A 16,919-nucleotide genomic window follows, 5' to 3' on the forward strand; every position below is an offset into this window, starting at 1 on the left:
CATGGTCGAGCCTGAGCATTGTTTGCCATACAATTGCGTAAATCAAATTGTCTGTGTAGTAAATATTGGACGAATTTCAGAAATTCGGTTTCTCATACCCTCTATTGTCATTAGCTGTCCGTAATATATCGTTTTCTATTGCGTACCACAGAAGGTAATATACCGACATCAAATTGGGAAATCGTGATGGTCATAAAAACTCTTCATAACTGTCCTTAATTGTCAAATTGCATGTAAGTCAACAGAAATTAAATACTTTGGTCGCTTCTTATGTAAGTTACGATAACTGGGGTACGCAATAAAATCAAGGAAAAGGTTTTCGCGAATGTTTCGTTAATCAGAGTGAAACTTCATTTATCCGATACGGTCCGCGGACAAGACGTGTCGGATATTTGGCACGGTCGGATAATAATAGAAATTTGCTAGTTGTTCCTTTCTTCGCTGTTATTCGTAAAATCGGAATTAATTTTCATGTAACTGGATTTTGCTTTTCATCATTTGATTGAAATTCTGTCACTACTGATATTGGGGTACGTTGTTACGTAGAAAGATTAAACTGAATTTTTTAAATACAGTGACATGTGCAGTATTTGCATGAATGGAGAAGCATATAACTATTTGGATGAGGAGATATTCAGTTAATAGAACCTGCGTCTCTTTTTATTATTATTATTCTATATTTCAAAACAAATAATACAAGAACAATCACAAAGAATACCATACAATATAAAAGGAAATCTTTTTTGAATTATCTATGGATTCTACATCTTTTTACTAGTAAGTCAAATTTTGTTACTACATTGAACTGCGTTGAATTATATTCTGTTTGTGCCTCAAACGACCTAGTCCTCTTTCCAATGCTATAAATACTTTTAATACTAAACACTGTAAAGAAGCCTTTTTATTGCCACTTCCGCTGTACTCTCCTTTCTCTCAGTACGAGGACGTAAAATGTTGATATTTATTTAAATTTCAAAACATTCTTGTACAATATACAGGGTGTAACAGAACATGTGGAACATGCCTCAGGAATTGACCTGAAAATAATGAAAAAGGTTCATATAAACATATGTTCTATCTGTTTTAATTCATGAAATGTAAGTAATTGTTTGTTCAGATTTTGTGTTATCTAATTACCCTTAAAAAAGATGCTCAAAATGACCATCTCGCATTTCAAGGCAAGTCTGTAGATTTGTAGCAAGTCTTGCCATGGATCCAGTTGTACTCTGAATAGTTCCTGACGTTATTGATAGCCAAATTTACTCATAGGCTTGTTCCATTCTGGATGTTAGTATTTCAACAATTCCAATACATGATTGTGTAGGTATACAATATATTTGTTATATCTCACATACGAAGAGAGATAGACCATACATTCGTATGAGCTTCTTTCGCTGTTTTCAAATGTATTGTACAATCAGCTCCAAAAGTGGATATGTTCTGTAACATCCTACATATCTAGACACTGATTCCTTTATTGCTGATTTATTATCATTGCTATAAGACAGAGAATAGATATTTATTTTCCAAATCCATTAATAGAGTTTTTCTGCTTCCTGAAACACTTGGGTAATTCTCACACTTGCTCGTTTCTGTTTTTGATGTCATTAATCGCAGATCTTCTGACGTTGTACATTTTTGCAATTTTTCCAACACTACCACACTTTTTTTCCAACTTTTGAAGTATCTTTCCTTTCCATGTAACGCTCAATATATCACGTTTCCTCTTTGATGTCATCAGAGACAAGAGATATTAACTTGTAGAATATTAGCTTCGTACTGAAGTCATTAGGTGGTATTGACAAAATCCGCACTCACTTAGTTGCCACTCCAATAGTATGAAATTACACAAGAGACATATAATAGTAAATGACACAAGTAAAAAGTATTGTTCCGTTAATTGAACGTGTGGATAATAGATCTTCGGCTACTGAAGGTTGTTGAACCAACTGCACTAAGGCAAACACATTTATTCATGTAAGTGGCATGTCGCGTAGATTAGAACTGGATAATTTATAATAGGAGTTTAGGAACATATTCGATAAATCGTGCATTATGATGATACCAGTCTGAATGAAGGGAGTTCGAATAAATGAAATATAATGGTATTAAATTTGTAATAAATATGTCATTCGTTGCTAGATTTGGGGAAAGCTCAATATAAATTTTAATATTAAAATATATCACTCTCCGAAAATTTTACAAAAAACTTAGATATTTCGTTTTTAAATTACCATAAAAATTACGATATTTCCTACGAAAATAAATTATTTGTCAAAGTAAGTTTATAGCATTTGTGATCTTCGTGAAACCTTGTAATTTATATATTTAACATCCTTCTGTGATATATATGTATATAGCTTAATATCTGCACGTAGTAGTCGTCACATGTCTTATTCTACATTTTCAATAAATTCTACATATTCCTTGAATAAAAACATGAAGTAATTTTATAGAAATATTGTTCAAAATTTTCTGCTGGAGCAAATTCTCTACCTATCTACTTCTAATTGTATTTTATTGATTGTTTTAAATAAGAACAAAACAAGTTATTAATTTACATGAATATTTTTATCACTTCAATTTAAAAACAATAAAAAATACTATATATATAATATAATTATTAATCAATTATTAATTAAATATATTATATATTACTATTACTATAATATATATAAAATTCATAACGTATAGCAATGTAAAATTAATAAAATTAATACGGTGAAAAGTTACTTGACTCGACGTACTTGCTTTACTAAATACTTAAATACTCAAGAAGTAATATTAGCTCGTTACTTAAGATTTGTGTCATAATAAGTGAAAGTCAAGTAGAGAAATTAATTTTTAGCCAATATACATCTCTTCATAGAAGGCATGTCTGAAACAACTCCGAGCATTATGTAATTCATATTCAGATGCACAGTGTGTTAAAATACTTATTTATATTACCGTTTGTTATAGTGAGACGTAAATCAACACGTTATGTCAGATAACTAGACAATAATTGGTACTATCTTTTGTACAAAAAGAAGTACACATAAAATTCGATTTTCCAAAATGTTATGCTACATTACCCCCATAATATATAACATTCGACTTATGATTAGTAATAATTAGATTTACATTTTTTAGGAAGTGGAAAATTCTGGTGCAAGTTGGGAGCATATGAAACTTTTTGCATAGTTAAAAAATATGTTGAGAAAGGAATATGTGATAAAATGAAACAAATAAAGAGTGTAACTTGTGCTCTTACTATTAAGCTGCTCATTCATTAATACATTTTATTTCATTTTTATTGCAAAATAATTATTTAATTTTCTTTAGATATATAAAATTTATTTGCTCCATACAAAGTACAGTAGAATTTCTAAAAATGACTATTGTAAAATGACTGGTGTAAACTTTACGTAAAATCAAAATTATAAAATATAATTATAAAACAAAAATACAGAATAAAACTTATATGTTTGTTATAAAAATAGATCTCCACGTTCCAAAAGTTGTGTAAATTTTAATTTCAACGTGGAAATTTAATATCAAAGATCTATCCATAAAATAACTATGAGTTTACCTTATAATCCATTTGTTCGGAACAGTTAAACACATAAACCATTTGGCCCAACGCTCTCCCTAAATCTTTCGTGGTTTCTGTCTTGCCAGTTCCAGCTGGGCCAGCTGGTGCTCCACCCATTATAAGATGCAAAGATTGTGTTAAAGTGATGTAACATCGATCGGTTAATGGTGTTATCACCAGCCGTGGAACATTTCCCAAATATTCGTAATCGTATTTGAAGGAAGCATCGCAGATATCAGCGAAACAATCACCAACTTTGTCGTCCCATCTGTAAGTTGTTCGGTCATTTAAAGTGAAACAAAGCAAGTTAATAAAGTGTGTTGATAAATATTTGAGTAAAAAACAAGAGATAAATCGAGGCAATAAATGACTTTGTCTTTAAAGATGAGCTACATAACAGATAAATTTTCCAAGCAATAGTTTCTAAAAATATCACAAAAGTAAGATAATCTGCAAACAATAACTAAACAAATTTGATAAAAGAATTATGAAATTGAATATGCAATTAACGAAATTATGTACAATTTTAATGTTATTCAATTTATTCCATTAATCATCTAATTCGTCCTATTTAATATTTTATTTAGCACATTTATGCTGAAGTATAGATATATAGTTCATAATCAAGTGCTTTATTTATACAGTGCAACCTCTAGTATCTGAAACAATAGCGAGACATGGCTATTCTCATATTCTCATAATTATTATACCATACAGGGTGAATCACAAAGACTGAGCCACCTAAATGACTCTTTCAGTTTTTGGAATACAGAGAAACGTTTGAAACAAAGTTGTTTGATTCTGAGGGGGCTATTACGCGATGGAAAACCTTATTTCTCAAATGGACGTGTTTACGAGTGTTGCAGTATGTTTAAAAAAGAATAATGCAATGACAATTACGAAAAGTAAGATGTACTACAAATAAATTATTTCAAAATTATTTATGGACCCCATATGTTTCTCGTTTATGTGAGGTTTATTTTTCTCTACCTTAACACTGAGCTAACAAAGAGAACCGATGGCATCCAGTTACATTTGAGCAAAATAACGCTGTGATGGCATTTCTGCTAATTTTACAACCAGGAGCCGATTCTTGTCGACAAGAAACTAAGGTCTTCTTGTCAATGCTTCTCAAAACAAGCCTGCTTCATTGTAATATTTTCAATAATATAATACAATGATAATTCATTGTAATTTCAGCATGGTACACATTGTACATATTTTGCAAAGAATCAGTTAAATCTTTTTATAGAAAAACCATAGTCCCTCAAAGTTCTGGGGTAAGTCCCTCACAGTCTGCTTAGCAAAAAGGCATCACTGCTTTCTCCACTCCCTGGCCAGAGGGTCTAGAGGAAGTTTCTATTCCTTGGCAATGCAATTTTTTCTAATTTTCATTTTGCTAACGTACCACTACTTTCTTTTTGGGCCCAGAAATTTGGATCTCCGTTTAATTGGTTTCTCGCATAGCTTAAGCTACTCATATTGGTATTGCTATTTTTCTGATTCGTAGAGGTCACTGATGTACAGCAATATCCACATCTTTATTTTGTGGCTCCATTGGAGTTTAGTTGCAAAGAAACCTGAACAAATCTCAATTGCATGTTCTTGTTTGTTAATTCCCTTCATCGTAGATCTCCCAAGGTGCGATACAATCTTGCAATTTTTGCAGTTTTTACATTAGCGTTAATGCTACAATTTAGTAGTACAATGCCATGACACATAAATTATATTGACACGTATAATGTCAACTTTATACCGCGTACTTAATGTACGAATGAAATGAGATTAAGGAAGGACGTAACTACAGATACACTTCAAGTCAATTTGTTTGTTTGTGTGATAGTAGAGGACACAGGCAGGAAGATATAGTGTCCGAATAATAGAAAGTTTGGATAGTGGAACTTTCGGATACTAGAGGCTCCACTATACGACTAAATCAATCGTCGTCGAGTTTACCTGTGCCTGAGTTGCGATTGCCACTGAAAACTAGAATAGTGATCTGCCTTCATCGCGATCATTTTCGCTACAACGTCCCTTGCATGCACGTCGATTGTACAGATTGTCATGATCTTCCTTCTATCGCTTTCACTCAAATCTCCACAGAGAAGTACTATCAACGCGTTTAACTGATTAATTTGCTTTCGTTGATAATCTTTAAACGCATTCTCGAAACCTTCCTCTAGTCTCATAAAGGCCATGTTTACTTCCGTAGTCCACCAGATTTGAGTTCCGCATAGCGCGGGTTGAGCTCGATGATCGAAAATCCATTGCTCACGTGGTTTCTCGTCGTACGTAGCTACTGCCTGAGATATATGATGCCTTACCGATCTCTTCATCGCATCTGTTACGTTGTTCAACCAAACTTCCACCTAAAAAAATAATAGGAAAATGAAATATGTTCTATTAAAAAAAATATACAAATATCTATGAAAATATAAATGATAAGAATATTTGCATCAATGTTATTGACACTTCAAACTATTAGGAATTTTAGTTTTCTACTACGGATACACAAATCCAACTTGGTCCATCTCTGCATACTGTGTCGATTTTGACCGGTAATTTTAAGTAATTCTTAATTTCTTCCATATTTTTTTTTAATTTTACTTTGCTTGGTAAAAAGGTTGCTGTTTAGAGGATCCACTTCCAATAACTCTAACCTTCATACGTGTTATCAAGGTCACCCTTCTGAGTGACCTTCTAAAGGTTATAGTCACCATTCGTTGTTTGTTAAAAAATTATTAACAGAATAACTTAATTTGTCCGACGAAAATGGCAGTCCCAGTGATTCTCACATCTGAAAAATCTTACAACTGTTACAAGTGCGTTAACCTTGATTGGTAAATACTATTTATTTCGTACAATTCAATTTTGAATACCACGAGAGTAAAATGAGTACTGCGATCCATAAGTCAGTGAATTTTTGTATATATATATCTTTTATTTATATCCATTTTATATCTTTCTGAATTTTTTTTACGTTTTTTTTTAATTGCAAAAGATTTAAGCATTTGGCTACAGTATCACTTGTATCGTAAATTAGGGATTATAAGTAGTATTTCAAAATCTTCCCACATTTCTTTCAAATCCAAAACGATAAGAAGTTAAGCCACGGAGTGGACACATTGTCAATCGCGTTAATGAAGAAACATATTGCCAGTGGATATGCAGCACGTGATATTGCTATACATGTATATACATGTATATATACACATACATTTGATTGCTCGGTACGTTCGATCTTTTGATTGTGCTGGTCGTTGAAACCAAGTCTGTGTCTTGTTGACATCTTTTTACTAAGGAACTCAATGAAAAAGAAGCGCGATGAATAATGAGAAACATACGAGACGATGCATAAAACATAGACTCGACCTGTGGATTGCTTCCTTGTTCCACGTTTTGAACAGAGCAATCGTTACGGAACACTTGGAATGGTGACGATCTGCACTTGTCACTTTGCCCATTCAATTTCTCAACCCTTGCGTCGGTCTTGATCCTTATCGGTAACAAGTTCGAAGTAGCGAAAAGCGTATTTGCATTTGGCTATCGCGCACGATTAAACGACGAAGGCAGTGCCGGTAGTTACAAACGATCGTTCTATTCCAACTCTAGTGATTTTCGTGATGTATAATACCCTAACCTAATGGTTTGTATGTTACGACGAGTGTTAGGTGTTCCGGGTAAATCCTAATATCTTCCCGTATGCCGACTTTGTCGGTAACATACATATTGTGCACTGTTTTACTGTCTGTTGTTTCTGCATCTGCAGGTTACATCAATGTTTTACGGCCGATGAAATTGAGATAAGCAACGTACGAGATAATAATAGAGTAAGAGATAGTAATAAATTCCTCAATTGGATCTTTCATATTAATGTAAACATTTATATTCGCCTAACGCCTAATTTTAGGTTTGAGTTTCGTTCAATTCGCTAATCCTAGTTTAAGCACGATTCGTATGGAATAAAGCAATTACAGATCCAACATTTACTTTGTGTAACACTTTTTAACTTATTAAGTTTCTTTGGTTATTTAATATTATTATTATTATTATTATTATTTATGTACTTCGTAACTTCTTAACATCACCGATCGACCCGGAGTTTTTTTGATAATTGACACCATCATATGGAATGATACGCAGTAAAAATTGCAAAAGACGTGTTGGAAGTAGTACAAAACGAGGAAGCTGGTTAATTCGGTAAACAGATTGTAGAATCCTTTTACATATTTACAATTACCAGCCATTTTGACTGGTATTTGTATAAATAGCCAAGAAAAAAAGAATTATTTTGGTTTTAAATAACTAAAAAAAATAAAATAAAATTCATTATGTTTTTTTTAGTTATAGTTGCAAAAGTCATTATATCATTGCGGAAAATAAATGTAACATGATTAGGAATTTTATTTTAGAATTGTAAAACCAGTCATTTTGACTGATGTGGTTGTTCTAGCTTTAATAAACAAAAACCTTTTGAACAGGATAGAATCTTGATAACATACGTGAAATTGAAGGAGGTAAGTTCTCTAAACAGCAATTTTATGCCAAAATTTTGGGGGCTTTTTAAAACCTAAAAATATGCTAAAAAAGCTGCGTGGTCTTGAATGATTCAGTATGCAGACGACGTTGGTAAAAATCAGATTACAAACGGAGGGTTCAAAACCTATCTTTATATTTATTACGAGAAAGTACCTTTCCACTGCAATCGCAAGTCCCATGAATAGCCATTTCCTCACCGTCTTTGGCAATCATAACTCTCGCCTGCTTCGTTGCTTTCCCACCGTCCATTTTCCAATGCAATTTTGCAATAGAATCGTACAGCTTTGACAAATGTCTGCAGACCAATTCAGGGTTGTTTCCTAAGGAGAGGTAATGTATTCAACAAATTTCAAATTCAGTATTAAGTTCATAAAATAATTGTTTACAAAAGTGCTTTACTTAAATTAAATAAATATAATTATGCTACTAACGTTGTCCTGCAGTACGTTTTGTTTAACTAGAACTGCCAAAATACCTAGAAAAATACGAATGATACAAAGAAATGCTTCAGACGAAAGCTGTATCCATACTGTGCATTCATCTATTTGACCTTGCAATGGCTTTGAAACATCCTGTAAAGCTGACATTACAGTTCTTAAATAGATGTCGCTATTTTTTAATACATATTTTTGTAGTTGACATTCAGACATTTTCAAAACACTTCAAACTCGTGTTCTTTGCAAAATCCGCTATCGAGATACGTCTCTTAAAATTTGATGTGTCACCGGCATTAGCGTTACCCAATGTGTATCATGGGGATAGATAAAGATGTTTTCCATAATTCTACCATAATTATAATATACATTCTTTTGTAATTATAATTCTATTTATAATTGTGTAATTTATAATTATAATATAATATATATAATTCTACCATAGATCTACCACTGATATGGCATTGTCAAAACACAATTTCGCAGTTTTCTAATGTTTTTAGAATAGTTAGTCAGCCTTTTTCTATTCTTTTTTTTTTTGACAATTTGGAAACGTCTGAATGTCAAATACGAGAATATGTAATCAAAGATGAAGCAATTCATTTGAAAATTTTAATGTCATCCCTACAGGACGTTTCAACGTAATCGCAACATCAAACAGATAAAAGTACAGTACGTGTTCTTCTATACCAAACAACTTTTGCCTCAAACATTTTTTCCCTAACAATCGTATCTTTTCAGGCAATTAAGCGCCCCGAGTTACACAGAACATATTATACGGTTCAAGCTAACATATTAAATATATGTAACGGCAAATAAATCGCTCATTTTTGCTCCCTCGATTTTGCAATTGAATTTCGTACCAAATGACAGCTTACGATCTTATACTCATCAAAGCGTCAGTTTGCATACTTTGGTGTGCGAACTTTGATCGAATAATTCATACAGTTGTTCTCGGAAATATTGCTAACTGCTGAAAATTTGAGTTTGGATCCTCAAAATTCAAAATGTCTGATTCAATCCTGTGTACGATATATTTAAAGTAGCATTTATGTCTTGTATTTTTTTGTCCTATTTAAAGCAAATCATGATGATGGATACGTCACATATATTATGTGGGTACATGTATCCCATGATTTTGGCTATATCCAAGAAACCATACAAGTGTCATAACGTAGATGCAACAGCCAACAGTTTGCCACTTCTTCTCAGTCGACACAGGTTGCCCAGGTGCTCTTGTTATCATCTTTCTTTACTTCTTTTCTCAAATTCCAAAAATATTTTGCGGTGTCCACCATCCTGGGATCAAAAAAAAAAAAAAAAAAACAAAATTCAAATAGTAATTCAGCAGTTATTACACATATAGAAATGATGTATCCATCTAAATTTGATAATTGAATATAAAATTGATAAATACTGATTTTAGATTGTTAATTTTGAAAATCTAAATTGAAATAGCGATTGAACAGTTACTTTACATAATAAGAAAAATGTATCTATTTAAACTTAAACAAATTGATACATACTATCTAGATTGTCACTGTCAGTTTTGAGAATCTAAGTTCAAATTCACTATCAGCAGTCAGCAAAACGCCTGGGACTGATTTTTTGAATTATCTGGCACGAGATAAAGGACCACATACCGAAGCACATATTGATGGGTACGAGCATGTTGGACGCCTAATGCCTCGGAAATTAATTGCCGACTGAACTTGAAAATTTGATGTGACTGATATCTCATCATAAGCTATCATTTTGGTAGCAAAAATGTATCACTTTTCGATCGTTCTTTTTCGCAGGAAAAGACAATAAGAATTATTTATAGCTATCAATGTTTTCTAACCATTGCTTAAAATATCAAGTAAATCTGCTGCGGAGATGAAATAAAACCTTGGGTAAATTAATCTCTTTGTTTCCAAGTAATCGGCTAACGCTTTCTCGCAGAAATTTAGTTGCACTTGCAGCTCTTCTAGTTTCTCTAAAAGTTTAGGCCGGTTGGTTGCTTTTATGATATTCAAATTGCTCAACATTTCCTTCAGCAGTTCCTTAAAAATTATTACACGTATCGCTATATTTTTCGATATAATGTTCTCAAACATGTTTGAAAAAATATTACTTATCGTATTAATCTCTTTAAACAAATGCTTAATTTAATAAAAGTGTGGCATACTTAGATATTCTATACATGTATTATAATTTAATTGTAATGCAATTAGGTAATTTATATTTGTGGAAAAAATGGACTGTGTTTTGCAGTACAATTGAAATGAAGGAAATTCGAAATGAAGAAAACATTGAAAATTGTATTAGAAACTTTCATCTTCAGGAAGAGTGTATTAAAAAATTAATCAAAAACATGAGCATTGAACTGATAACTGTTGTTTTTTCTTTTGTTATATGGTCATACATGTATATTCTATCATTCATACATGTATATACTCTGATTATTAATTAAAATTATTTCAAACCAGCATCGTCGGCCGGATGATACTCTGGCCTAACCTATAACCCACACATTTTTAAAAATGGTTACATCTTTCATGAATGAGTTAAATCTAGCTTGGACTATATAAAATTACGTCCGCCTTCGTCAGAGTGAAACGTAATCGTAACATAAATTGTATTCAAGTATTTTGCGAATATCTCGGAAACTGAAACCGAGCGGCGGTTACATGTATAAAAAAAAAGTTGTTTAGAATGTTGGTCTTGACAACATATTTCAAGATCATCAAAATCGGTGAACTCTTTTCTATATAATTACTATTTTTAGTTAGCTTGGTATTATTGTGTTTGATTGAAAGCTTATTACCTACGTATAGTATAATATTAATTATATTAATGTTATTAATAATATTAAAGTGTAACATTATATATATATATACACATAATAATATTATACATACAAAAAAGTTTTGTCGAATCTCTAAATATAAAATTTAATTTCAAATAAAATTCAATAAATCTTTAAAAATAAAATTTATCGCGCAGGATTATTAACGTTTATTTTTCATTGCTCTATAACATAATGCTCATGGTTGTTTCTGATTCAACATCGCTTTCGTGAATGTATCGTTTCTATAAAATTGTTTGTTCTTCTGTTGCATTCAATTCATTTACTAATCCATTTGACCTTTCTTTAATTTCTCAACTTCAAACAGATCCTCATCAAACATTCAACATAAATTTTAAACTCAACTCGTAACCCATTCATTTTTCTTTTTTATTTCCATAATATTATGGCTATCTCTCATAGTTAGGTTAGGTTGTACCATATAAAAATGTTATGAAATTAAATTTATCGAAGCTTTCTGCCAATACCTTGACGACATATTTCAAGGTCATTGAGATCCGTGTCCTTTTGCGTATAGTTAAGGAACATGCTTAAAAAAATGCGAAGAAATGTATTTATTGTGTGAAAACGTTTATAAAAGATTCCTAAGTATATTTTTTTTAAAAGGAAGATTTTTTTGTATTATGAATGAAATTATCAAAGAAAATTACGGAAGATGTTAATAAACAGTTAATAGAAGTACATACTTTGAACTCCCTGTCAATTTTTTCAAACCGCTTGGTTTCTTCTGGAAGTTGGCTCCTAATGTCTTCAGAGCCAATGAAGATGCTTTCGAGATAACCCCAAGCTCGTTGAACTTCGAACCATGCATTAATCACTGCATCCGCAGTACTTAGTTTTTTCTGCCAGTCAAGAATTTCACCGAGAAAATATCCAACGAATTTCGAACCTAACAAGTTTTGCAGTTGCACCTATTATAAAGCAATAAGAAAGCGATATAGCACATTGTCATAAGTTGAATAAGTCAATATAAGCAAATATTAAATTATTGGAAAATAAGCGAATTAAATAGGGAGCTAAAAATAATAAAATTAAAAAAAAAGGCGAAGAGGAATTTCTGAGCATATTAAAGTAAAACAAAATTAAATGTCATTAATATACAAGTAGCTAAATCATGCTGTGGAGATCAATGTAATAAAAAGTAAATCGGTACATATAATTTATAAATTAGATACTTACAAACATTAGATAAATTTCAATCTTTATAAAAAATTTTTACAAAATTAAAATTTATATGTATAATGGAATTTGATCTCTCTATATGGTGCTGAGACAAGTTACAGCATACTGTAGACACTTATTATTAACGCAAAAAGTATTAATAAATTGAATATAATAATAATGACAGTAACAAGAAAATTGTTACTAAAGAAATTTTACAAGGTAACAAGTAAAAAAAATTGAAAAAAATTCATAGATTTTTGTATTGTTTATAACGTATTGTTTGAAGCATTCCACGTGTATTTTATTATTTTATTTCTTTGACGATGAAATATCTTGAAACGGTACCTGATTGTCCTCAAGGATTTCAATAGTTTCCTCGTCGATTTTAAGAATATTTAATTTCGTACGCTCGTGTATCTCTTTCCCAAATTCGAGCGTACTCCAAGTGTCCTTAAGTTCTTTTAGCACCTTCTCCATTGCCATTTCCTTCACTGATTTAGCGACAATATTTTTAACTTCTTCTTCATATTTGTGCAATTGTAACTTTAGCAAGTCTTCCAATGTTGTATTATCGGTCATGATAAATACCACCTACGCAATAATTAAATTCTATGACAAAAGAATTACCTCTAATACTAAAATATATCATATTTATTATATTATTATTATGTTATATTTATTATTTATAAGTATATTATATTATATTATGTATTTCGTATTACATACAGTAATGTAAACAGTGAAATCATAATCATACAGGTTCTTAAATTTTGTGTTTACAACAATTTTCCATTTAAGGTCTTATTTTCAAGAAAATAAAATTTGAACATGCTTAGTTTGATATACGTGCGTGATACATTTCCAAATTCATTTTTCTCGAAAATAAAGTATCTTGCGATAAAATTTTATTCTACGCCTTTGACTTATTTTTACATGTAGTTTAGAATCCTATCGATTATTTATTCTTGTTCAGTTCGAAATTAGCCAAGTTTAAATATTCTTGTCAAATTTTCAAACTCGATTTTCTCAGAAATGAAGCATCATATGAAAAAATTTTATTATATACTTAATGTAGAATCGCTCGCTATCCGGTTGTACAATATCATCTATCGGGCCTCAGCCGGTATACAGAATGTACCGAAAATTGCGGTACAAGCCGGAAGGGGCTGATTCTCCATGCAAAAGCAAGTCGAAAATGTAGCGTAGCAATTTTTGATACAAGGCTCCGTTTTCGAGAAAATCGATTATAAAATTTCCCTGACTCCCGTTATTTTTCAAGTACACGCGTACCTACATGATGAGACCCTATAACCCATATTTTTAAAAAGCTACGTAATATTTTACACATCTGGATGCACGTGCGCAAATACCATTGCTCTTCACGTAAATTTATATTATATTTATATGACATAGATAATACTATATTTTTATATACTTTTTGTAAATGAATATTCAGTAATAGAAAAAGTTACTTCAGCCAACGCTCAAACCGCGTTGAATACACTCGTTCTCGTTTATATTAGATTCTGTATTATGATTAGACCGTGGATGTTTATATAAATTCGTAGCTATATTTAACACTATTACAGAAATACAATTATGGAAATTGAACTTAAATAGAAATTTCTTTCATTCAATACAATTAAGTATCATAACTCATTTATTATGTTAATCCTTAACACTATAGCAGAAACTTTACTTTCAATATTTTCGATATCTTTGCACATTATTCTATGCAATCTGTGTATTTCTACACTTTTGAATTTACTATAAATGTACAATCTATTCGTAACTCATGATAATGGTTTAAATTTAAATTACGTTTGTAGAATACGTCTTACATTTGTCACCAGGGGGCCATCGATATCAACATAAGGCCTAGCGATGTTAATGCTTTCTCACTAGTGGTCACATTGACACTGTTTGTTTTTATAAATATAACTTCCAACACAAGTTTTCCTATCCCAGTAGTGTCTAAGGTACAGGTCTGTTAGTCGTGCCTTACTGAAGAGTCCCTTTACTAGCAGATCACGGACGAAACACTACTTCTCTCTTTTCCTCCATTTCCTTTATTTGTCCATTCTACATCATTCATCTCCCCTGTCTGTTTTCACGAGCTGTTTGTTTATATAGTATTCAACAACTGTGGAACCACATATGGGCAAGATGGAGTGACAGAAAGGAAAGGGGACGGTTTTCGCGACGGAAGATTAATTCAAGAATGCCCATGGGAGGAGCCGCTCTTTGGCCTGAGAATCAAAATTAGGTAATAGTAGGTAAGCGCGATACACCATGTGTCTTAAGCCCGCACGTGGGGTGTCCACGCACCTTTCTGGCCTAATTAGGTTAAGAGGGGAGCCGCTCCATTGGGATACGTCGCAGAAGAGGGAGTAGGAGATCCGTCCGCCTTGGACACTGGTTTGTCCCGCTGTTTGGTGATGACGTGGGAGGGAGGAATCCCGTTTTTAGAATGTTCCTGCCATGTACATAAAACTCCCTTCTTCCTTCCTTCCATTGTGTCTAAGGCATGAGCCTGCTAGGTAACCTTACTGATGAGTCCACTAGCAGGTTCTGGACGAAACACACTTTTTTTTCTTTTTCTCCATCTTCTTTCATATATCCGTGATAATTGTAGCTGCTGGCTGTAGATGTTGCTTGCCGGAGTACTGCGCGGTATTTTCTTCTTATTTAGATGTCGTAGAAGAAAAATCGGACTTCGGAAAAGTACGAGGCGCCGGGATTTGAACCCAGAATCCGAACGTTTGTACTCGAAGGCGCTAACCACTGCGCTGCCGTCGTCCGACAACTCGTCCTGTTTTGCAACCAAGTTTTCAGGACAGAAAAAATAAAAAAAAAACAAAATCATATAAAAGCTCAACTCCCCCGCGGCTTAAACCCAAAAATTGTATTAAACACAAAAAATGTAAAGCGCCGACACATAATATAGTATGGCTACGTCGTACCGCCGCGTATCGGTACCTTTGTCTAACACATTATTACAAACATTCACCATTTATTGTGAACACCAATATGTATTTAAAACTATATCTTGGGCTAAATAAACATCATTAAAAAAAAGCACTCGTTCTCATCCGATCACGAAAGTCAAGCAGCGCTGGGCACGGATAGTACTTGGATAAGTGACCGCTTGGGAATTCCGTGTGGTGTTGGCCTTTTTTTCAATCTTTTTTACTTCTTTAATAATCTATTTCTAATAATCTTCTTTAAACATCGAGAAGAAAAAATCTTTTGATATTACACGACTATTACCATACATTATATCATTCTCCCATACACGTACAAATAAATTATCACGTGTCTTAAAATTAAGAGGTCACGTCTCTTGATATGCTGAAATTTTATAACAGATTAATATCAAAAATTGTTATTCTATATTTTCGACTTTGCAGGAAAGTTACCCCCATTCGGCTTGTACTACCGAACGAAGTACCTAAGTACGAAGAAACCTATTCAACCGACTGTCGTTACCTCCCAAGTAAATATGAAAATTTTCGATTTACTTGTACAAGGGAATCAACCTCTTTCATTTTCTATCATGATTTTCGATTATACCTCATTTTTATCGATCTACGTAAATCCTAAATCATATATTAGTCAAAAAAGTGTTTTAAATAAAATTTACTTTGTTTCGATGTTGCAACTTTGAAACTCGACAGTGTAATTAAAAGGAATTACCTAACTTAAAGGTAACTGCTCACAACCGACTGACTGTTTTGGAAACATTATAAAACAGCATTATGAAAGATATCCTTACGTGCCGCTAATGCCGGCAATATATCGAATTTGAAATTTCATCTGTTAATAACAGATGGTGTACACGACACAAGTTTATAATGTTCTGAAAACGTCCGAATGTCAGATTACAAGAATATGCAATAAAAAATGAAGGTATCTATTGAAGAATCTAATGTCACTTTCACGGAAGGTCTAATGATTACCGCAAGATCAAATACACAAAAGTATAGTATATTCCCATCGATATCGTGCAAGCAATTTTTATCTGTAACATTTTTATTCGTGTTTCTCGAAATATTTGAGCGGCTTGAGTCAAACAGTATATACTGTATATATAAAAAACAACAACTATTACATAAATATATAACTCATAAAATATGATAATATATTGGTAGATATAAATAAAACAGAATGTAAAAAGGATAAATACACGGACGTAACTTCTAAGAAGAAATACGTAACTTTTGGCGTTATTACGAGCCAATTTGACTCCGAGCCAATTATGCAATAATATTTGATTCTAGATATTTAAAGAGGTAAGAGAATTCTTGCACTTTAGAAATAGCTTGCAGGAATGATATAATATTTAAATTAAAATTAA

The 16,919-nt window shown here is 32.1% G+C and overlaps 1 protein-coding gene across 6 annotated transcripts in view; it reads right to left on the bottom strand.

Moving 5' to 3' along the window:
- Positions 1–3,473: 3,473 nt before the first annotated feature.
- Positions 3,474–16,919, bottom strand: part of LOC100743327 (dynein beta chain, ciliary-like) — a 54,020-nt gene continuing 40,574 nt past the window's right edge. For 4 of the 6 annotated variants that reach the window (XM_033324202.1, XM_033324203.1, XM_033324204.1 and 1 more), the window contains 6 exons: positions 12,908–13,153; positions 12,085–12,309; positions 10,391–10,592; positions 8,267–8,433; positions 5,531–5,943; positions 3,474–3,842 (listed from right to left, as the gene is read on the bottom strand). In XM_033324202.1, coding sequence (XP_033180093.1) covers positions 3,560–3,842; positions 5,531–5,943; positions 8,267–8,433; positions 10,391–10,592; positions 12,085–12,309; positions 12,908–13,153 — 1,536 coding nt within the window. In that variant the 3' untranslated portion in view covers positions 3,474–3,559. Of the gene's footprint in view, positions 3,843–5,530; positions 5,944–8,266; positions 8,434–10,390; positions 10,593–11,864; positions 11,928–12,084; positions 12,310–12,907; positions 13,154–16,919 lie in introns of those variants that run through there. The other 2 variants (XR_004462814.1, XM_033324205.1) reach the window with 2 other exon arrangements.

This window comes from Bombus impatiens, unplaced genomic scaffold (assembly GCF_000188095.3).
Source record: "Bombus impatiens unplaced genomic scaffold, BIMP_2.2 scf_1674, whole genome shotgun sequence".
Lineage (NCBI taxonomy): Eukaryota > Metazoa > Arthropoda > Insecta > Hymenoptera > Apidae > Bombus > Bombus impatiens.